General features: G+C 40.7%; 1 protein-coding gene and 1 pseudogene across 2 annotated transcripts in view; one reads left to right on the plus strand and one right to left on the minus strand.

Annotated features, from left to right (window-relative positions):
* LOC100402354 (uncharacterized) overlaps positions 1-20,825 on the plus strand; it is a 33,255-nt gene extending 12,430 nt beyond the window's left edge. Inside the window, exons 2-4 of one of the 2 annotated variants that reach the window (XM_035285526.3) lie at positions 1,475-1,601; positions 2,389-2,484; positions 17,079-20,825. In XM_035285526.3, coding sequence (XP_035141417.3) covers positions 1,475-1,601; positions 2,389-2,484; positions 17,079-18,793 — 1,938 coding nt within the window. In that variant the 3' untranslated portion in view covers positions 18,794-20,825. The remainder of the gene's footprint in view (positions 1-1,474; positions 1,602-2,388; positions 2,485-17,078) is intronic. The other variant, XM_078359875.1, reaches the window with a different exon arrangement.
* A 1,686-nt stretch (positions 20,826-22,511) lies between these two features.
* Positions 22,512-23,117, minus strand: LOC118150188 (E3 ubiquitin-protein ligase RNF5 pseudogene; annotated as a pseudogene).
* Between the last annotated feature and the right edge of the window lie 411 nt (positions 23,118-23,528).

The following is a 23,528-nucleotide window of genomic DNA, read 5'->3' on the forward strand; positions in this document are numbered from 1 at the left end:
CAACATGGTAAAACCATGTCTCTACTAAAAATACAAAAATTAGCTGGGTGTCGTGGCACACACCTGTGGTCCCAGCTACTCGGGAGGCTGAGGCAGAAGAATCTGTTAAACCCAGGAAACGAAGGTTGCAGTGAGCCGAGATTGGCCACGGCACTCCAGCCTGGCGATGGAGCAAGTCTCCGTCTCAAAAAAAAAAAAAAAAAAAGAAATTTTTACTTTTATCTTTGTGGAGCAGCTCAGTGTTCCTGAATCTCTTCTGGTATAAAGAACAGAAATGGGTGGACTTTTTCTGCGAGTCTTGTTCCTTCTGCCTGTGGGTGTGGTGGTAGCAGGTAAATATGTGGTGCTGACACCTTTAAAGGCATATTCTCCAGATGCACGTGTGATTTGTTCAGAGAATTGCTTCTGAAAAGAATTTTCAGAGAAAGAGGAAAAAAACGACTTACTTTTTGTTAAACATGCCTCAAATCAAGAGCTGTGTTTTCTCCTCTACCTGGAATGCCATGCATTTAATACTTGCAAACTTTGACTTTTAAAAAGTTTAATGATAGGAATCTCTGAAAAATATTTCCTTTCTCTCAGTCTTCTCTACATTAAGGCTTCTTATATGCCATGCAGAATTTTCACCATTATTTTATAATCTGCAATATTAAAAATTTTTCAGGTGGCTGTTGGACAAGGGAAGGTGTGGAAACTCATGATTTCTGTTGGGAAAAGCTGGGGTTTTTAGTAAATATGGAGAACATCTAATGTTGAAGTTCCACCTGTGTTCTCCATTAGCTCTATTCAGAACACTATTAAGAAAATGCTTATTTAAACAAGGTAGTCTTTACTATATGGAAACTTCTGAAGCACTAAAAAAGGTACACGTTTGTGTTTATGCCCTTAATTATATATGTTATTTATTTTTATTTTGTTGTTGTTGTTGTTTTTTTTTTTGTTTCTGTTTTTGAGATGACATCTTACTCTTTGCTGCCCAGGCTGAAATGCAATGGAGCGATCTCGGCTCACCATAACCTCCGCCTTTTGGGTTCAAGCAATTATTTTGTCTCAGCCTCCTGAGTAGCTGGGCTTAGAGGCATGTGCAGTGGCACATTTTGTATTTTTTATTTTTAGTAGAGATGGGGTTTCTCCGTGTTGATCAGGCTGGTCTCCTGACCTCAGGTGATCTGCCCACCTCAGACTCCCAAAGTGCTGGGATTACAGGCATGAGCCACCTCACTTGGTCTATTACATATGTTATTATTTAGAAAATTATTCTATACACACTGATGTTGTGCCTCTGGTGCCACTCTGTTTTCTCAGGGTTAGAGAACACATTAGGAAATATGTCTGTGTTCAAATTTATTTTATTGGATAATTTCTGTCACTCCTACAAGTCAGAACCTGTTCTTGTTACTCTCTCATTTTACCTTGTTTCAAATTATAAATTCTGTTGGCTACCTGATTATGTTTGCGTGTGTGTGTTTTTTAGGGACTGTTGACATTTAGGGATGTGGCCATAGAATTTTCTCTGGAAGAGTGGCAATGCCTGGACACTGCACAGCGGAATTTATATAAAAATGTGATTTTAGAAAACTACAGAAACCTTGTCTTCCTGGGTAAGGATAATTTCAACACACAGTTTCTAACATACCCTAAATATTTTATTTCTCTTATTTCTAAAATGTATTTTGGTAATATATGCTTTCCATAAATGAGTTTCAGGTCCCCGTTTTTAAGAAACTCTTAAGGATTTATATAAATAGAAAAAAGCTTCTTCAATATGTTTTATTTTTATTTATGTATTTATTTTTTTCTTTAGAGATCGAGTTTTGCTCTTGTTACCCAGGCTGGAGTGTAATGGCGTGATCTCAGCTCACCGCAACCTACACCTCCTGGGTTCAGGCAATTCTCCTTTCTCAGCCTCCCGAATAGCTTGGATTACAGGCATGCGCCACCATGCTCAGCTAATATTTTGTATTTTTAGTAGAGACGGGGATTCACCATGTTGACCAGGATTGTCTTGATCTCTTGACCTCGTGATCCACCCGTCTCGGCCTCCCAAAGTGCTGGGATTACGGGCGTGAGCCACTGCGCCTGGCCTAATATGTTTTATTTTGACGTGAATTTACCACATTTTTAAACTGATCTGTGTCATTCATTCTAGATTAGTGGTAATTTGAGAAATTTAGTGACATATTGTTGCCCACACCTAAAAATCTAATTGCCAACACCAAGTTTTGACTCAGTATAATGAGTAATGAAATGTAGAATATTTTTTTAAATATTTAAAAATTTCTGTTATACGTTGGACTATTTTATTACGTCATCTTTACTGAGCACATGACTAGATTGGTAATTAAAGAATATGAGCAAGATTCATGTTAGTTATTTTTAATTGAACAGGTATTGCTGTCTCTAAACCAGACCTGATCACCTGTCTGGAGCAAGAAAAGGAGCCTTTGATTATGAAAAGAGAGGAGATGGCAGATGAACCCCCAGGTGAGTGAGAGTAAAAGTGAATACAACACATGACACAGATGAGGGTCCAAAGGTCAAAGAGAAAGCCAGTTCTTAGAATAGCAATTTGGGAATCTGTGTTTTAAAGAGAATAGTTTCTGGAAAAGCTGAGTTTTTAAATTTGTTCTCACATTTGAGCATTTTCTGTCGTATGCTTTTAAATTCTCTAAGGTTTCTATTTACTTTTTTGGTAATTTTCCTTCAAGTTTTCAGTGAGAACCAATGTCCTCTTCATGGCATATAAGAGACTCTGCAATCTGAATGCTTATTCAATTTTTTTTGAGACACAGAAATATCTGCATAATTTTGAGCAACTTGATGTTAAATAATTTTTTTTAATAATTTTTTTGGCATCATGTCTGAAACGTATGAGAAGTGGTTTCTTTACCTTTTTCTTTTTGAGACAGAGCATTACTCTGTTGCCCATGCTACATCACAGTGGCACAATCTCATTTCACTGCGACTCTCCCTGCTGGGTTTAAGCATTTCTTCTGCCTCAGCCTCCCGAGTAGCTGGGATTACATGTGTGTGCCACTACACCAGGCTAATTTTGTATTTCTAGTAGAGATGGGGTTTCACCATGTTGGCCAGGCCGGTCTTGAACTCCTGCCCTCAAGTAATTTGTCTGCCTCAGCTTCCCAAAGTGCTGGGATTGCAGGTGTGAGCCACTGTTCCCAGCCTTTTTTTTCCTGCACATTTTATCTTGTTTGTATTTCTATAACCTTCAAATGTAGTCTTGAAATTTTAAGGTATGCTATTTTTGTGCCGGGCATGGTGGCTCACGCCTATAATCCCAGCACTTTGGGAGGCGGAGGTGGTAGATTACAAGGTCAAGAGATCGAGATTATCTTGGTCCACAAGGTGAAACTCTGTCTCTACTAATATACAAAAAATTAGCTGGGCATGGTGGTGCATGCCTGTAATTCCAGCTACTCGGGAGGCTGAGGCAGGAGAATTGCTTGAACCCAGGAGGCGGAGGTTGCGGTGAGCCGAGATCGTGCCATTGCACTGCAGTCTGGGTAGCAAGAGCGAAACTCCGTCTCAAAAAAATAAAAAATTGAATAAAGTATGCTATGTTTCTGCTTCTTTTCTTTCCTCATGCTTTTTTTGACTATTTAAAGTATATCATAGTTTCATGTAAATTTTACATTTATGTTTTTTATTACTGTGAAAAAAAAATGCCACTGGAATTTTGATAGGAAGTTTATTGAATCTATAGGTTACTTAGAATAACATGACACTTTAATAATATTTATTATTTCAATTTATAGACATAAATATCTTCAAATTTATTCATGTCTTTTTTTTTTTTTTATTGGATTTTAGGTTTTGGGGTACATGAGCAGAGCATGCAAGACAGTTGTGTAGGAACACACATGGCAGTGTGCTTTTCTTTCCTTCTTTCCTTCACCCACATTTGGCATTTCTCCCCAGGCTATCCCTCCCCACCTCCCCCTCCCACTGGCCCTCCCCTTTTCCCCCCAATAGACCCCAGTGTTTAGTACTCCCCTTTCTGTGTCCATGTGTTCTCATTTTTCATCACCCGCCTATGAGTGAGAATATGCAGTGTTTCATCTTCCGTTCTTGTGTCAGTTTGCTGAGGATGACATTCTCCAGATTCATCCATGTCCCTACAAACGACACAAACTCATCATTTCTGATTGCTGCATAATATTCCATGGTGTATATGTGCCACATTTTTCCAATCCAGTCTATTATCAATGGGCATTTGGGTTGATTCCAGGTCTTTGCTATTGTAAACAGTGCTGCAATGAACATTCGTGTACATGTGTCCTTATAGTAGAACGATTTATAGTCTTTTGGATATATACCCAGTAATGGGATTGCTGGGTCAAATGGAATTTCTATTTCTAAGGCCTTGTGGAATCGCCACACTGTCTTCCACAATGGTTGAACTAATTTACACTCCCACCAGCAGTGTAAAAGTGTTCCTTTTTCTCCACATCCTCTCCAGCATCTGTTGTCTCCAGATTTTGTAATGATCGCCATTCTAACTGGCGTGAGATGGTATCTCAATGTGGTTTTGATTTGCATCTCTCTGATGACCAGTGACGATGAGCATTTTTTCATATGATTGTTGGCCTCATATATGTCTTCTTTCGTAAAGTGTCTGTTCATATCCTTTGCCCACTTTTGAATGGGCTTGTTTGTTTTTTTCCTGTAAATCCGTTTGAGTTCTTTGTAAATTCTGGATATCAGCCCTTTGTCAGATGGGTAAACTGCAAAAATTTTTTCCCATTCTGTTGGTTGCCGATCCACTCTAGTGACTGTTTCTTTTGCCGTGCAGAAGCTGTGGAGTTTCATTAGGTCCCATTTGTCTATTTTGGCTTTTGTTGCCAATGCTTTTGGTGTTTTGTTCATGAAGTCCTTGCCTACTCCTATGTCCTGGATAGTTTTGCCTAGATTTCCTTCTAGGGTTTTTATGGTGCCAGGTCTTATGTTTAAGTCTTTAATCCATCTGGAGTTAATTTTAGTGTAAGGTGTCAGGAAGGGGTCCAGTTTCTGCTTTCTGCACATGGCTAGCCAGTTTTCCCAACACCATTTATTAAACAGGGAATCCTTTCCTCCTTGCTTGTTTTTGTCAGGTTTATCAAAGATTGTATAGTTGTAGATATGTTGTGTTGCCTCCGGTGCCTCCGTTTTGTTCCATTGGTTTGTATCTCTGTTTTGGTACCAGTACCATGCTGTTTTGATTACTGTAGCCTTGTAGTATAGTTTGAAATCCGGTAGTGTGATGCCCCCCGCTGTGTTCTTTTTGCTTAGAATTGACTTGGCTATGCGGGCTCTCTTTTGGTTTCATATGAAGTTCATGGTGGTTTTTTCCAGTTCTGTGAAGAAAGTCAATGGTAGCTTGATGGGGATAGCGTTTATTCTGTAAATTACTTTGGGCAGTATAGCCATTTTCACGATGTTAATTCTTCCTAACCATGAACCTGGAATGTTTCTCCATCTGTTTGTGTCCTCTCTGATTTCGTTGAGTAGTGGTTTGTAGTTCTCCTTGAAGAGGTCCCTTACGTTCCTTGTGAGTTGTATTCCAAGGTATTTTATTCCTTTTGTAGCAATTGCGAATGGCAGTTCGTTCTTGATTTGGCTTTCTTTAAGTCTGTTATTGGTGTAGAAGAATGCTTGTGATTTTTGCACATTGATTTTATATCCTGAGACTTTGCTGAAGTTGCTTATCAGTTTCAGGAGTTTTTGGGCTGAGGTGATGGGGTCTTCTAGGTATACTATCATGTCGTCTGCAAATAGAGACAATTTGGCTTCCTCCTTTCCTATTTGAATACCCTTTATTTCTTTTTCTTGCCTGATTGCTCTGGCTAGAACTTCCAGAACTATATTGAATAGGAGTGGTGAAAGAGGGCATCCTTGTCTAGTGCCAGACTTCAAAGGGAATGCTTCCAGTTTTTGCCCATTCAGTATGATATTGGCTGTTGGTTTGTCATAAATAGCTTTTATTACTTTGAGATACGTTCCATCGATACCGAGTTTATTGAGGGTTTTTAGCATAAAGGGCTGTTGAATTTTGTCAAATGCCTTCTCTGCGTCAATTGAGATAATCATGTGGTTTTTGTTTTTGGTTCTGTTTATGTGGTGAATTACGTTGATAGACTTGCGTATGTTGAACCAGCCTTGCATCCCCGGGATGAATCCTACTTGATCATGGTGAATAAGTTTTTTGATTTGCTGTTGCATTCGGCTTGCCAATATTTTATTGAAGATTTTTGCATCTATGTTCATCATGGATATTGGCCTGAAGTTTTCTTTTCTTGTTGGGTCTCTGCCGGGTTTTGGTATCAGGATGATGTTGGTCTCGTAAAATGATTTGGGAAGTATTCCCTCTTTTTGGATTGTTTGAAATAGTTTTAGAAGGAATGGTACCAGCTCCTCTTTGTGTGTCTGGTAGAATTCGGCTGTGAACCCGTCTGGACCTGGGCTTTTTTTGTGTGGTAGGCTCTTAATTGCTGCCTCGACTTCTGACCTTGTTATTGGTCTATTCATAGTTTCAGCTTCCTCCTGGTTTAGGCTTGGGAGGATGCAGGAGTCTAGGAATTTATCCATTTCTTCCAGGTTTATTAGTTTATGTGCATAGAGTTGTTTGTAATATTCTCTGATGATGGTTTGAATTTCTGTGGAATCTGTGGTGATTTCCCCTTTATCATTTTTTATTGCATCTATTTGGTTGTTCTCTCTTTTATTTTTAATCAATCTGGCTAGTGGTCTGTCTATTTTGTTGATCTTTTCAAAAAACCAGCTCTTGGATTTATTGATTTTTTGAAGGGTTTTTCGTGTCTCAATCTCCTTCAGTTCAGCTCTGATCTTAGTTATTTCTTGTCTTCTGCTGGGTTTTGAGTTTTTTTGATCTTGCTCCTCTAGCTCTTTCAATTTTGATGATAGGGTGTCAATTTTGGATCTCTCCATTCTCCTCATATGGACACTTATTGCTATATACTTCCCTCTAGAGACTGCTTTAAATGTGTCCCAGAGGTTCTGGCATGTTGTGTCTTCGTTCTCATTGGTTTCGAAGAACTTCTTTATTTCTGACTTCATTTCATTATTTACCCAGTCAACATTCAAGAGCCAGTTGTTCAGTTTCCATGAAGCTGTGTGGTTCTGGATTGGTTTCTGTATTCTGAGTTCTAATTGATTGCACTATGGTCTGAGAGGCTGTTTGTTATGATTTCAGTTGTTTTGCATTTGTTGAGCAGTGCTTTACTTCCAATTATGTGGTCAATTTTTGAGTAGGTGTGATGTGGTGCTGAGAAGAATGTGTATTCTGTGGATTTGGATGGAGAGTTCTGTAAATGTCTATCAGGTTTGCTTGCTCCAGGTCTGAGTTCAAGCCCTGGATAACCTTGTTGATTTTCTGTCTGGTTGATCTGTCTAATATTGACAGTGGAGTGTTAAAGTCTCCCACTATTATTGTGTGGGAGTCTAAGTCTCTTTGTAAGTCATTAAGAACTTGCCTTATGTATCTGGGTGCTCCTGCATTGGGTCCATATATTTTTAGGATCGTTAGCTCTTCTTGTTTTATCGATCCTTTTACCATTATGTAATGTCCTTCTTTGTCTCTTTTGATCTTTGTTGCTTTAAAGTCTATTTTATCAGAGTTGAGAATTACAACTCCTGCTTTTTTTTGCTGTCTATTTGCTTGGTAAATCTTCCTCCATCCCTTTATTTTGAGCCTTTGTGTATCCTTGCATGTGAGATGGGTTTCCTGGATACAGCACACTGATGGGTTTTGGATTTTTATCCAATTTGCCAGTCTGTGTCTTTTGATTGGTGCATTTAGTCCATTTACATTTAGGGTTAATATTGTTATGTGTGAATTTGATACTGCCATTTTGATGCTAAGTGGCTGTTTTGCCCGTTAGTTGTTGTAGATTCTTCATTATGTTGATGCTCTTTAGCATTCAGTGTGATTTTGGAATGGCTGGTACTGGTTGTTCCTTTCTATGTGTAGTGCCTCTTTTAGGAGCTCTTGTAAAGCAGGCCTGGTGGTGACAAAATCTCTGAGTACTTGCTTGTTCGCAAAGGATTTTATTCTTCCTTCACTTCTGAAGCTCAGTTTGGCTGGATATGAAATTCTGGGTTGAAAGTTCTTTTCTTTAAGAATGTTGAATATTGGCCCCCACTTTCTTCTGGCTTGTAGTGTTTCTGCCAAGAGATCTGCTATGAGTCTGATGGGCTTCCCTTTGTGGGTAACTCGACCTTTCTCTCTGGCTGCCCTTAGTATTTTCTCCTTTATTTCAACCTTGTTGAATCTGATGATTATGTGTCTTGGGGTTGCTCTTCTTGCGGAATATCTTTGTGGTGTTCTCTGTATTTCCTGCATTTGAGTGTTGGCCTGTCTTGCTAGGTGCGGGAAGTTTTCCTGGATGATGTCCTGAAGAGTATTTTCCAGCTTGGATTCATTCTCTTCGTCCCCTTCTGGTACACCTATCAAACGTAGGTTAGGTCTTTTCACATAGTCCCACATTTCTTGGAGACTTTGTTCATTCCTTTTTGTGCTTTTTTCTCTAATCTTGGTTTCTCATTTAATTTCATTGAGTTGGTCTTCGACTTCAGATATTCTTTCTTCTGCTTGGTCAATTCGGCTATTGAAACTTGTGCATGCTTCGCGAAGTTCTCGTATTGTGTTTTTCAGCTCCTTTAATTCATTCATATTCCTCTCTAAGTTATCCATTCTTGTTATCATTTCCTCATATCTTTTTTTAAGTTCCTTAGTTTCTTTGCATTGATTTAATACATGTTCTGTTAGCTCACAAAAGTTTCTCATCCACCTTCTGAAGTCTAATTTCGTCACAGTCATTCTCCGTCCAGCTTTGTTCCCTTGCTGGTGAGGAGTTTTGGTCCTTTCTAGGAGGTGAGGTGTTCTGGTTTCGGGTGTTTTCCTCCTTTTCGCTGGTTTCTTCCCATCTTTATGGGTTTAACATCCGCTTGTCGTCTGCGTAGTTGCTGACTTTTCGATTGGGTCTCTGAGTGGACACCCAGATTGTTGATGATGAAGTATTTCTGGTACTTGGTTTTCCTTCTACCAGCCTAGCCCCTTCGCTGTACGACTGCTGAGGTCCACTCCAGGCCCTGCTTGTCTGGGCTGCACCTCTAGCAGCTGTGGCACAGTGAGGGATGCCACCCATTTCTTTTTCTGCTATCTTTGTCCCAGGATGATGCCTGCCAAATGTCAGTCTTTTGGATATAGAGGGGTCAGGGAGCTGCTTGAGGAGACAGTCTGTTCTTTTTAGGAGCTCAGTTGCTGAGCTGTGAGCTCTGTTGTTCATTCAGGGCTGTTAGGCTGCTATGTTTGATTTTGCTGCAACAGAGCTCATTAAAAAACACCCTTTTTTTCCAAATGCTCTGTGTTGGGGGGTTCGGGCTTTATTTTTCGATGTCCGTTGAGGTGTCCTGCCCAGCTAGAAGGCAGACTAGCCACTGTTTGCCTGCCGAGTCTCCGCCCTGCTGTTGTGTGATTCGCCCTGTTCCTGCAGGCTCTTCTGTGGTCTCCGCCACACCCTGCGGCGGAGTCTCTTCATTGTAGCGTGTTGGCTCGGCAACGGCAGGCTGCGTCAGCAGTGGGCGTGTATCTCAGTCGGGACGGGTTGCCTCGGCAATGGGAGGCTGCGTCCGCAGTGGGCGTGTATCTCAGTCGGGACGGGTTGCCTCGGCAACGGGAGGCTGCGTCCGCAGTGGGCGTGTATCTCAGTAGGGACGGGTTGCCTTGGCAACGGCTGACTGCGTCAGCAGTGGGCGTGTATCTCAGTTGGGGCGGGTTGCCTCGGTAGTGGTGGACGCCCCTCCCCTCCAGAGCGTCTCAGACCGTCTGCTCGGGATAGTTTCAAATCGCGGTTTTGTTCGTCCCACTGGGCACCCCGAATGCTCTATCCCTGCAATCCCCTGGGCTGGCCTACTGTCCAAGTCTCGTTCAGTCTCAAGTCCAGCCCTCTCAAGTCTGAGGTTGCCAGTTCAACAGGGCACCCGGACAAGCGCGCCCTGTGGGGATTGCTGGGTAGGGCCGGCCACCGCCGCCCCGGCTGCCGGCTTTGCCAGGCAGACTTACTGCCTGGCATCCCATGTCTTTCTTATACTTGGGAGTTTCCCCGTTCTGTGGGCAACAAAGATCAGTCTGGAAATGCAACTCCGACTCACCTCTTTGCGGATTCAACAAGAGCTCCAATCCTGGGTTGTTCTCACAGTGCCATCTTGAGCAATTCTCTAATTTTTGTATCTTTAGTAGAGACGGGGTTTCACCTCATTCATCAGGATGGTCTCGATCTCTTAACCACGTGATCCACCCGCCTCGGCCTCCCAAAGTGCTGGGATTATAGGCGTGAGCCACCGTGCCCGGCTGGTTTATGTCTTTTTTAATTTCTTTCATTTAGATATTTCTCATTGTAAAAATTTTGTACCTCCTTGGTTAAATTTGTTTTTAGAAATTTATTATTTTAACGCTGTTATAAATAAGATTTTTACTTCTACTTTATCAGAGAGTTTAAGCTTATGGAACCTTAGCTTGTATGTTAATTTTATATTTTTCTAATTTACTGAGTATAGTTAGTAGTTTAAACAAATTTTAATTGTACTGTTTGTGTTTATATATGTGATTATGAGCTACCACCAGCAACTTTTAACTTATTTGTCTTTAATTTCAATTGCTCTTTTTCATTTCTTAACTAATCTGCTATATACTTTCAGCGTTACGTTAAACTAGCAGCATTGGCAATGGGCACAATATAGTTTTGCATTGGCATCTGTGTACAGGAGGAGAAAACACCTCAAGTGTATTGTTGTTGTTGATTTTGTTTTTTTTGAGACGGAGTTTCACTCTTATTACCCAGACTAAAGTGCAATGGCACAATCTCATTTCAGCACAACCTTCTCCTCCTGAGTTCAGGCAATTCTTTTGCCTCAGCCTCCTGAGTAGCTGGGATTACAGGTACACGCCACCATGGTCAGCTAATTTTTTGTATTTTTAGGAGAGATGGGGTTTCATCATGTTGACCCAGCCAATTTTTTTTTTTTTTTGAGGTGATGTCTCGCTATCACCCAGGCTTGAGTGCAATGGCATGATCTCAGCTCACTACAACCTCCCCCTCCCGGGTTCAAGTGATTCTCCTGCCTCAGCCTTTTGTGTAGCTGAGATTACCGGTGTATGCCACCCCACCTTGCTTATTTTTTGTATTTTTAGTAGAAAGCGGGTTTCACTGTGTCAACCAGGATGGTCTCTGTCTCCTAAACTCGTGATCCACCCACCTTGGCCTCCCAAAGTTCTAGGATTATAGGTTTGACCCACTGCACCCAGCTCAAGTTTTTATTAACTAATTTCAGAAGGTTTTTTTTTTTTAAATGATAAGTTGGATTTTATTAAGGTCAAAATTTTTTACTTTGTGACAGACACTATTAAAAGAATTAAGAGTGGGTGCAGTGGCTCACGTTTGTAATCCGAGCACTTTGGCAGGCTGAGGAGGGTAGATCATGAGGTCAGGAGATGGAGACCATCCTGGCCAACATGGTGAAACCCTGTCTCCACTTTTAAAAGCCAAAATTAGGTGGCATGTGCCTGTAATGCCAGCTACTTGGGAGGCTGCGGCAGGAGAATTGCCTGAACCCAGGAGGCAGAGGTTGCAGTGAGCCAAAATCATGCCAGTGCGCTGCAGCCTGGGCAACAGAGGGAGACTCCATATAAGAGTAAGAACATGCAGTGTTTGGTTTTCTGTTTTTGTGTCAGTTTGCTGAGAATGATGGTTTCCAGCTTCATTCATGTCCCTGCAAAGGACATGAACTTATTCTTTTTTTTTGGCTGCATAGTATTCCATGGTGTACATGTGCCATATTTTCTTTACATAAACAAAAATTCTTAGAGATCCCAGTTAAGTATGAAGAGGATAAGTGGTTCTGGGACCACTTCTTTTGTTTGACCCTAAGGGTGATGGGATGCCCTGTGGGTTTTTAGTAGAGAGGGGTTGTAGCTTTGTCATAAGGCTGCTTGGTCTAGGGTCTACCTTTAGTTGGCTTGTTATAAGATACTTGCATAGTTTAAATTTTCATTTTATTTTTCAGACAGACTGAATTTTGTGGGGAGGACTTTGTTCTGTAGGGCAGACACTAGTCCAGGTTTCTGCAGTTTGGTCTGCATATCATGGGCCTTATATCAAAATGTGGATGATTACGGCTTTCAGCGAGTACCAGAAAGGATCTTTCTAGGTCACTGGGTGGATTTCTATGTAGGCAGAACTGACCATAAACTGTGGCTCAGGGAGCTGGAACTGAGTCATTGAACTGCTTCAGAGACCAAAGTAAAGGCCAAGGTCTGCAGGCCTGCCCGAGTGGGTATAAATGGGTATCTTCCCACCAGCCTCTGAAAAAGCAGGATCTTTCCCAGACTTTGGCTGGGAAGAGTTTGAGATGGTTATATAGTAAGTTTAGATTTCTCAGTGGGACCAAGTTGGGTGGGCCATGTCCTAGTCTGTAGTTAGGAACGGGATCCTGTAGTTTGCACCTAGGGCCTGAATGAGGTCACGCCTTCTGAAAAGACTTTTCAATCTTGGGCTGTATGAGAGTTCCACAAGTCTCTCTCTGGATCTCAAAGCTATCAAAGGCACTTATTTTGAGATGCAGTCTTGCTACATAATTCAGGCTGGTTTTGAAATCCTAACCTGAAGCAGTTCTCTAAACTCAATGTACCGTGTATCTTTCATTGCAGGTGTGAGCCATGATACCTGGCTGTCTCATAAAGGCATTTTTGTCAGGGATGGCTGACAGATTGTCTTGCTGTGCAGGAGATAACAAATTAGGGCACCTTTTATTCTGCCATCTTACTGATTTCATTCTCCCTATATACTTCTATTCTCCATTTTCTATTTCAAATTTGTCTGGAATTTTAGATTCAGAAATTTAGAACAAATGCTAGAATTTACATGTAATACCTGAAGTAAATTAGATAATTAGTAGGTGCTCCATATTTACTAAAACAGTTACTTGCAAATTTGAGCTCGCTGTAGGAAAAAATAACTCCATGATTTGCACCCACTTTCTCCAGCCTAATAATATATACCTAAATAATATATTTTCACATATGTGTTTTGTATATCAGACACTCTAACCATATTCTGCAATATATGTTTTTATATATTTAACACTGATATATGTTTAGCATTATATATATATTTAGCAATGTAAGGCTAATTTTTCCTTCTAAAGTTGGACTACAGCAGTTTCATTTTGTGTAAGAATAGCATGTATTTAAAACATAAAATTATCGCTGTTTTTTTTTTTTTTTTTATTAAGATGGAGTCTTGTTCTGGTGGCCAGCCTGTAGTGTAGTGGTGCAATTTCGGCTCACTGAAACTTCCACCTCCCAGATTCAAGTGATTCTCCTGCCTCAGCCTCCTTACTAGCTGGGACTATGGGCCCTCACCACCACGCCCTGCTAATTTTTGTATTTTTAGTAGAGACCAGGTTTTACCATGTTGGCCAGGCTGATCTTAAACTCCTGACCTCAGGTGATCCACCTGCCTCAACCCCCAAAGTGCTGGGATTAGAGGTGTAAGCCACCACGCCCAGCCTTCTAGTTTTTTTAGATGATTATTTATTAAAATTTTTCAGAGGCTGGGCGCGGTGGCTCAAGCCTGTAATCCCAGCACTTTGGGAGGCCGAGTCGGGTGGATCACGAGATCAAGAGATGAGACCATTCTGGTCAACATGGTGAAACCCCGTCTCTACTAAAAATACAAAAAATTAGCTGGGCATGGTGGCACGTGCCTGTAATCCCAGCTACTCAGGAGGCTGAGGCAGGAGAATTACCTGAACCCAGGAGACGAAGGTTGCGGTGAGCCAAGATTGTGCCATTGCACTCCAGCCTGGGTAACAAGAGCGAAACTTCATCTCAAAAGAAAAAAAAGTTTCTCAGAATCTCTCGCTTATTATAATACTGAATTTTTCCTGGAATTATACTGCCATATAGCATATGCCAAGGATTCAGAATACCTGCCTTTCATGAGTACAGTTACAATCAAATATTACAGTTTCCTAGACACATTATTTTTAATGCTATATCAATGTTGCCTGCAAGATTTTATGAGTAAACATTTTTCTCTTATGAAATAGTTTTGTCATTCTGTATTTGTGCGCTTTTTCAGTTTAAAATCTGTTTATTGATGCTGGAGAGGATGTGGAGAAATAACACTTTTACACTGTTGGTGGAAGTATAAACTAGTTCAACCATTGTGGTAGACGGTGTGGCGCTTCCTCAAGGACCTAGAAATAGAAATTCCATTTAACCCAGCAATCCCATTACTGGGTATATACCCAAAGGATTATAAATCATTCTGTTATAAAGACACATGTACAGATATGTTCATAGCAACACTGTTTATAATAGCAAAGACCTGAAACCAACCCAAATACCCATCAATGATAGAGTGGACAAGGAAAACGTGGCACAGATATGCCATGGAACACTATGCAGGCATAAAAAATGATGAGTTTGTGTTTTTTGTTAGGGACACAGATTAATCTGGAAACCGTCATTTTCAGCAAACTGACACAAGAACAAAAAATCAACCACCACATGTTCTCCCTCATAGGCAGGTGTTGAACAGTGAGAACACATGGACAGAGGGAGGGGAGCACCACACACTGGGGTCTGTTGGTGGAGGCTAGGGGAGGGACAGCAGGAAGTGTGGAGGTTTGGGGGGGATAACATGGGGAGAAATGGCAGATAGAGTATGGGTGATGCAGAGATGGAAGCAGAAAACCACATTGGCATTTATGTACCTAGGCAGCAATCCTGCATCATCTGCACATGTACCCCAGAACCTAAAGTACAATTTTTAAAAATCTGTTTATTGTGGTTTTTGTTTTACCATTTTAGACAATTTGCAAAATTCTTTTGTATACTTTAAGTCAATGTTGGATTTAATTAAGAGATAAGCAAGCCATATGTTTCTCCCAGTCATATTATATATATATATGTATTTGTCTATAAATATGACCCCAATTTTGATTATGCCTTATCTTGAATGTATTCTTAGCTGATTTTCAATGGTGGTTTTATTTTGTTTAAGTGATTCGTCATGGAGATAGTCTTACTTGCATTTTGTGTTTAATTATAAATGTATATTTCTTTCATGTGAGAGATCCAATTCTGTGATTTGAAGGTAAAGATTTATGATTCTGTATTTATAAAATTTATCTTTAAAACAAAATGTTGTAAAACCACATACGATAAATTTTCTTATCTAAAATCTATTTCAGTTTATATTTCATGGTCAGGCATGGTAGTGACTCACATCTTTGATCCCAGGATTTTGGGAGGCTAAGACAGGAGAATCAACCCAAAACAGGAGGCTCAACCCAAAAGTATGACACTAGCCTGGGAAGTGTACGGAGATTCTCTTTCTGCAATAAATAAATAAATAAAAATAGCCAGGCACGGTGGTATGCACTTTCGGTCCCAGCTTCTTGGGAGATTGGTGGTGCATGATTTCTTTAACCTGAGAGTTTGAGGCTACAGTGAGCCATTATTGTGCCACTTTACTCAAAGAATGAGAACCTGTATCAAAGAAATGACACTTCAGGCAAGTTAAGCATATTTATATTGTTATGCAAACGACTTCCATAAACTTTTCATCTTGTGAAACTATAACTCGATACCCATTAAGTAATAACTACACATTTTATCCTTTTTCCAGGATAAACAAATACCCTTGTACCTTTTGTTTCAATGAATGTGACTAATTAAGATACCTCATATAAGTGGAATCATATAGTATCCATCATTTTATTACTGGCTTCGTGTGGCATAATATTCTCAAAGTTGATCTTAAAGTGTAACAAGGTTTATTTAAAGGCAAATAATATTCCAGTGTGTGTCTGTGTGTATAACTTTCTTTTTTCAGTGGCCTAGGCTGGAGTGCAGTGGCACATCTCACTCACTGCAGCCTTCACCACCTGGGTTCAAATAATTCTCCTGCCTCAATCTTTTGTGTAGCCGGGACTACAGGCATGTGCCACCACACACAGCTAATTTTTGAATATTTAGTAGAGAAAGGGTTTCACCATGTTAGCTAGGCTGGTCGCAAACTCCTGACCTCAGGTGATCTGCCCAACTCAGCCTCCCAAAGTGATAGGATTATATGCATGAGTCATCGCTAATGGGATTTTTGTAGAGATTATGTTGAATCGGTTCACCACGTTTGGCTGCATTGACATCGTTGAAAAATTAAGTGCTGCTGGGCAGTGGCTCACGCCTGTAATCCCAGCACTTTGGGAGGCTGAGGTGGGTGAATCATGAGGTCAAGAGATCGAGACTATCCTGGTCAATGTAGTGAGAACCCCGTCTCTACTAAAAATACAAAAATTAGCTGGGGATGGTGGTGCACGCCTGTAGTCCCAGCTACTTGGGAGGCTGGGGCAGAAGAATTTCTTGAACCCAGGAGGCAGAGGTTGTGGTGAGCCGAGACTGTGCCATTGCACTCCAGTCTGGGTAACAACCATGAAACTGCATCTTAAAGAAAAAAAAAACAACAGGCTGAGGCAGGTGGATCACGAGGTCAAGAGATCAAGACCATCCTGGTCAACATGGTGAAACCGTGTCTCTACTAAAAATACAAAAGATTAGCTGGTATAGTGGCACGTGGCTGTAATCCCAGCTACTCAGGAGGCTGAGGCAGGGGAATTGCCTGAACCCAGGAGGCGGAGGTTGCCATGAGCCGAGATTGCACCATTGCGCTTCTGCCTAAGTAAGAGGAGCGAAACTCTATCAAAAAAAAATAATAATAAATTAAATAAAGTAAATAATTGTAAGTAGTAAGGTTGGCAATTTACTGCTAAAAACATTATGTTATGTCGGGGAGTAGAAAAAGCTGTATTGGATAAATGTGACAGAATTTCTTTCTTTCTGTGTGGGTCTTTGCATTGTACCCACCTGGGGCAATACACTCACTTAATTACGGCCTGTGATGTCATCTTGCTTGTGTCGTTTGTGTAATTTTATGTTGTATTTGGAAAGTTTGTTTATCTGAGTCTGTAAGGTAATGTGTTATTTTTATTTCTTTCAGTCATGTGTTCTCAGTTTGCTCAAGACTTTTGGCCAGAGCAGAACATAAAAGATTCTTCTCAAAATATGACACTGAGAAGATGTGAAAAATGTGGATATGAGAATTTTCATTTAAATGGCTGCAAAAGTGTGGCTGAGTGTAAGGTCCACAAAGGAGGTTTTAATGGACTTAACCAATGTTTACCAACTACCCAGAGCAAGATGTTTCCGTGTGATAGATATGTGCGAGTCTTTCATAAATTTCCACATTCAGATAGATATAAGATCAAACATATGGAAAATAAACATTTCAAATGTGAAGAATGTGGCAAATCATTTTGCATGCTTTCACGCCTAACTCAACATAAAAGAATTTATACTAGAATGAATTTTGGCAAATGTGAAGAATGTGAAAAAGGTTTTAACCAATCAAACCTTACTGCATATAAAAAAAATTATACTCCAAAAAAATTATACAAATGTGAAGAATGTGGCAAAGCCTTTAAGCGATCCTCAACTCTAACTACACATAAGAGAATTCATACAGGAGAGAAACCCTACAAATGTGAAGAATGTGGCAAAGCCTTTAATCAGTTCTCAAATCTTACTACACATAAGAAAATTCATACTGGAGAGCAACCCTACATTTGTGAAGAATGTGGCAAAGCTTTTACCCAATCCTCAACTCTTACTACACATAAGAGAATTCATACCGGAGATCAACCCTACATCTGTGAAGAATGTGGCAAAGCTTTTACCCGATCCTCAATTCTTACTGCACATAAGAGAATTCATACCAGAGAGAAACCCTACAAATGCAAAGAATGTGGCAAAGCTTTTAAACTCTCCTCAGCCCTTACTATACATAAAAGAATTCACACTGGTGAGAAGCCCTACAAATGTGAAGAATGTGGAAAAGCTTTTAAGAAATCCTCAATACTTAATGAACATAAAAACATTCATACTGAAGAGAAACCCTACAAATGTAGAGAATGCGGCAAAGCTTTTAAACACTCCTCGGTCCTTACTACACATAAAAGAATTCATACTGGTGAGAAACCCTACAAATGTGAAGAATGTGGCAAAGCTTTTAAACACTCCCACTCCCTTACTACACATAAAAGAATTCATACTGGAGAGAAACCCTACAAATGTGAAGAATGTGGCAAAGCTTTTAACCGATCTGCAAATCTTAGTGAACATAAAAACATTCATACTGGAGAGCAACCCTACAAATGTGAGAAATGTGGCAAAGCATTTCACCGATCCTCAAATCTTACTGAACATAAGAAAATTCATACTGAAGAGAAACCTTACAAATGTAAAGAATGTGGCAAAGCTTTTAAACACTCCACAGCACTTACTACACATATAAGAATTCATACTGGTGAGAAACCTTACAAATGTGAAGAATGTGGAAAAGCTTTTTACCGATCCTCCAAACTTTCTGAACATAAGAAACGTCATACTGGAAAGAAACTCTGCAAATGTGAAGAATGTGGCAAAGCTTTTAACCGATCTTCAAAACTTACTGAACATAAGATAATTCATACTGGAGAGAAACCCTATAAATGTGAGAGATGTGACAAAGCTTTTAACCAATCTGCGAACCTTGCTAGACATAAAAAAATTCATATCGGAGAGAAGATCTACAAAACTGAAAGATGTGACAATGATTTTGACAACGCCTTAAACTTTTCTAAATACAAAGAAAGTCATACTGGTGAAACATACTAGAAATGTAAAGAATGTGTCAAAGACTAAATAGTTTTCACACTTGGTTGTACGTAAGATAATTTATACTGGAGAAAACTAAGTGTGAAGTATTTGGCAATACTGTTAATGACCAAATCTTATTGCATTGGAAAGCATTTATACTTGAGAAAAATTGTACAAATACAAATGATATGGAATAGCCATTAATCTCTGCTTACATCTTAATATCAGAATGTTGGCACTTAATAAAAGCATAATGAATGCAATTACTGTCAAAAAGGAAAATAAAAGCCTTTAAAGCTAAGTGTATTCATTTTGAAGACAAATATTACAAACATAAAGAAGGTTTTAGTACATTTACGTGTATCACAGATCTTATCACCCACATTTTGTACTAGAGAAAAACCCTGAAGCAGTTGCTCAAACTTTGTTCAACATCAGGCATTCTGTATTGGAGAAAAATTCTGCAAACGTCATAAATTTGAAAAAACCTACATTTCAAAACCTATAGCTTAGAAAACACAAGAGAGTTTATACTAAAATATGTTTTTGCAGGCCAGACATGGTGGCTCACACCTGTAATTCCAGCACTTTGGGAGGTTGAGGCAGGTGGATCACCTCAGGTCAAGAGTTTAAGACTAGCCTGGTCAACATTTTTTTAAGCCTCATCCTTACAAAAATTACCCAGGCATGGTGGCTGGTGCATGTAATGTATTCCCAGCTACTCAGGAGGTTGAGGCAGGAGAATCGCTTGAACCTGGGAGCAGTGAGCCAAGATTGTGCCATTGCACTCCCACCTGGGTGACAAGAGTGAAACTCTGTCTTAAAAAAAAAAAAAAATATATATATATATATACACACACACACATATATATTTGCAGATGCAGTAAATATAAAACTATTTTAATACAAAGTTTATGTAAATATCAGATAACTTACAGTAAAAATATCTTAGGCACTGACAGAAACATTACAATAAATCAGAGTGCTGAGTATAAAATAAAATCCAGAGCTAAAGTTGTTAGATAAATCATTTGCATGTAACTGTAAAAGATGGAAAAAGTTTTTGAAAAGTTATAATTACATTCAAAGTACACTTTTAACATGGTGGCTCACACCTGTAATCCCAGCACTTTGGGAGCTGAGGTGGGTGGATTACAAGGTCAAGAGATTGAGACCATCCTGGTAAACAAGGTGAAACCTTATCTCTACTAAAAATACAAAAAAATTAGCTGGGCATGGTGGTGTGCACCTGTAGTCCCAGCTACTGGGGAGGCTGTGGCAGGAGAATTGCTTGAACCCAGAAGGCGGAGGTTGCGGTGAGCAGAGATTGTGCCATTGCACTCCAGCCTGGGTAACAAGAGTAAAACTCCATCTCAAAAAAAAAAAAATATTAGATTGTGTGTGAACTTAAATGTGGGGATTGCTTCTGCAAAGGGCCCTTGACAGGATCCTCACCATTTTGAGCTTGAGCCCATACAAGTTTCTTTTTTCCTGGAGGCTGTTGAGCTAAGGGAAAAGAGGAAGTCTGGTTGCACTGATTTTATAAACATCAATCATTGCCTCTGACATTTGCAATGGAATGGCTGGGCTCAGGCCTTGTGTTCTAATGAGACATTGTGTGATTAGACATTGTGTGCCTCCTAGTTCCTTCTCTGCACAATAACTGTATGACTTTGTTTATCTCTGTTAACTCAATCATATTGTTTGTATATGATCCTATATGAATAGGCAAGGTTAGAATGACATTTGGAAAGGTCCAGCTGTACCTTGTTAACGATCTTAGTTGCTTGTTTGACTGATTTTAGATAAACATATGTTTAGATTTATGACCCCCTTTTGCAAACTTTATTGTCTTTTTGCTGTACACCCTATGATTAAGTCATATTTTCTGTATCCCTTTTCTTGTGATTTATGTTCTTGATTTTATTTCAAGATACAATGGAACGTACATCACTCCTCAAGCACTGAAATGTATATAACCTGTGGTGTGCACAAATAAACTTGCTGTTTTGGCACTTGCTGCTCCGGCATTGCCTGGCAGTCCTCCAGACCCCACTCTCTATCTTTTCTTCTGCACACTCCCTCTTCCAGGTTGAGAACACTTGAGTGGGGCTGAGGCTCTTCGCTGGTCGGAAGCCCTGTAGCAGACCTGCCGGACCCCCTCATCTGGCTTCTGAACAGGGACCCTGGACACAAGGGATCACAGTGACGCTCAAGTTATAAAGGTAAGGCTGCAGCAGTAAGTTTGGCTTTTCTCGTAAGTAAGCTCTCTATTTTTGATTTTGTATAATATTAATCAAATTTTTTCTCTCTTCGTTGTACATACAAGTCAAACAATTTCTAAGTTTCATCTGGAGTGAAACATGGGGCATATAGAATCTAAGGAGTGTAACTTGTTTATACAATTATTGCAAAATATGATTAAGTCACATGGACATGATATTAAGCTAAAAACTGGAGGAATTTGTGCACATTATTCGTGAAATTTGCCCGTGGGTTCCAGAAGGAGGAATATTGGAGGAAACTGCATGGGATGTGATTGGTGAGAAGATTGAACAATATGCCTCTCATAATGAAGCTTTACCCCAGACTGAGGTTTTACTCTTTTTTTGGTCTGAGCTTAAGAACTGGTCTACTCTTCTCAAGCGGAATCTGCTCGCCCTTGCTCTCACAGTGCTGTTTCTTCCCCTGCTGCTGCTTTCTCCCCTCCTGCTTCTGAACTTGATCCTCTTGATCAAATGGAGCACGGTTTTGACCATTCTTCTAGACATTCACCTATTGGTAGCTGCCAATTTGTGACAGAAGCTGTTTTACAAGAGCCCAACGGGTATGTCTCCCCACCTAACACCCGTTGCCGAGATCATAACCCAGTAACTCTTACCCTTCCCTCGGACCTTTCTGATCAAGTCAGAGACTTACTTTCTCTTTTCTCTAAAGCACTCACTTGCATCAACAACACTGCTTTCCTGTTGCTCAGGCACCATCTTCTGTACTTTCGAATTCTTTGGTTATTATATCCACCCCCACTGCTCCCATCTCCCCACTAACACAAGCCACGATGTCCATGCGTAAAGGTTTTGTCAATGCTGACAGCACGTAATTATATTCTCTTATAGAAATTACTGATTATGCAGGCAATACCACCCGCCATTATGAGGCTATTCCCCCTAAGTTCCTGAAAGATCTCAAGGAAGCTGTCATGCACTATGGCCCAACAGCACCTTATACTTTGTCTATTTTAGAAAATTTTTCAACAGCTGCCTTGCCACTGGCTGAATGGATAAGACTAACTAGAGCTTGTCTTCTGGTGGAGAGTTTCTGTTATGGAGAACCTATTATGATGAGGCCGCTTTTTTTTTTTTTTTTACATTTCACCTTTTATATTGAATTTGTATTAAAGGAGGTAGTGAGGAAGAGGAAGCACTTAAGAGTCAGATTCCATATTAGACTCTGGGGAGTGAAAAATTAAATTAAATCAGTAAGATGGGGAGTGGGGGAGAGTCAGAGGGAGCCTTGCCCACCTTTCAAGATCAAATCAAGAAATCAGGGAGGGCAGACTCAGAAGAGGAGAAAGACATTCTCTCAGTCCATTCTCCTTCCCCAGGGCAGCGAATTACAATATTACTGAGTGAACCTCTGAGCAGAAGTCTCTCCCATCCTATGTCAAGACGTCCCTATGCCGCCCTGCAGAATGGCCAGGGCTGGCCTTAGCCAACAGAAATAGAGGGGTCGGGGGATCCAGGAGTAAGGAAGGGTCAGCAGTGACCCCCAATACTGATTCTCCTCTGGCTGGAGGTGGGCAGGAAGGAGTCATAGCTCAAATACTGAGCAGCCAAAAAAAGAAGATGGCAAGAAACAGGAAGAGAGAATCCTGCCAGCTGGAGGCCGGGTGACACTGTCCCAGATCCACACCTGTACCCCAGCGGTGAAAAAGCCAAAGGGAAAAGCACCAACACCAAATGAGAAGTGGAAGCTCCCGGTATCACCAAATGGCTGGAATCCCCCTCTGCTCTCTGGAGCTGGTCTCTGGCACTGGGGACGGGGTGGAGTTTTAAATCTGGGATCCTAGGGCTTCTGGCTCCCTCGCCCATAAAGCAGGACAACCTTCTCTCTGCTGATCCCAGCTTTACACACTGGACACTTTTGCCCCTCTGGACGTGTCTCCAGCCACTGATGAAGACATGGCCAACAGTACAGGTGGCCACACACACTGACCACTGCTTCCTGGGCAGTCTCCAAACATATTACATTCGAAGGTCGCGCCCGCCCCGCCCCGCTCGCGATTTGGCCCTTCGGGGCCCCCGTCCTCCTCCTCCGCCGCTGCCATTGCCGGTTTTGTTTCAATGAGGCCACTTTTAATCAGTCTGAGCGCAACCGCCATGGCAGAAGCCAGGTTACTTTAGATATGCTTGTGGGCAGAGGTGCTTTTGAAACTTTGTAAGATCAAATTGCCCTTTCTGATGAAGCTTTGTAGCAAATTAATACATTAGCTATGAAAGCATGGCGCCAACTTTCATCTCAGAGCTCTAAGAGAGAGGAGCTGTCTACAATCCTCCAGGGACCTGATTAACCTTATCAAGAATTTGTTTCCCATGTCTTAGAGGCAATTACTCGTCAGGTTGGCGATCAGCAAGCCAGCTCTATGCTGGCCAAACAATTGGCTTTTGAAAATGCTAACGCGGACTGTCAGGCTGCCATAAGGCCATTGCAGCATGCCAGTATCTCTGATTCTATCCGTGTGTCCTGAGGCCTT

This window comes from Callithrix jacchus, chromosome 22 (assembly GCF_049354715.1).
Source record: "Callithrix jacchus isolate 240 chromosome 22, calJac240_pri, whole genome shotgun sequence".
Taxonomy (NCBI): domain Eukaryota; kingdom Metazoa; phylum Chordata; class Mammalia; order Primates; family Cebidae; genus Callithrix; species Callithrix jacchus.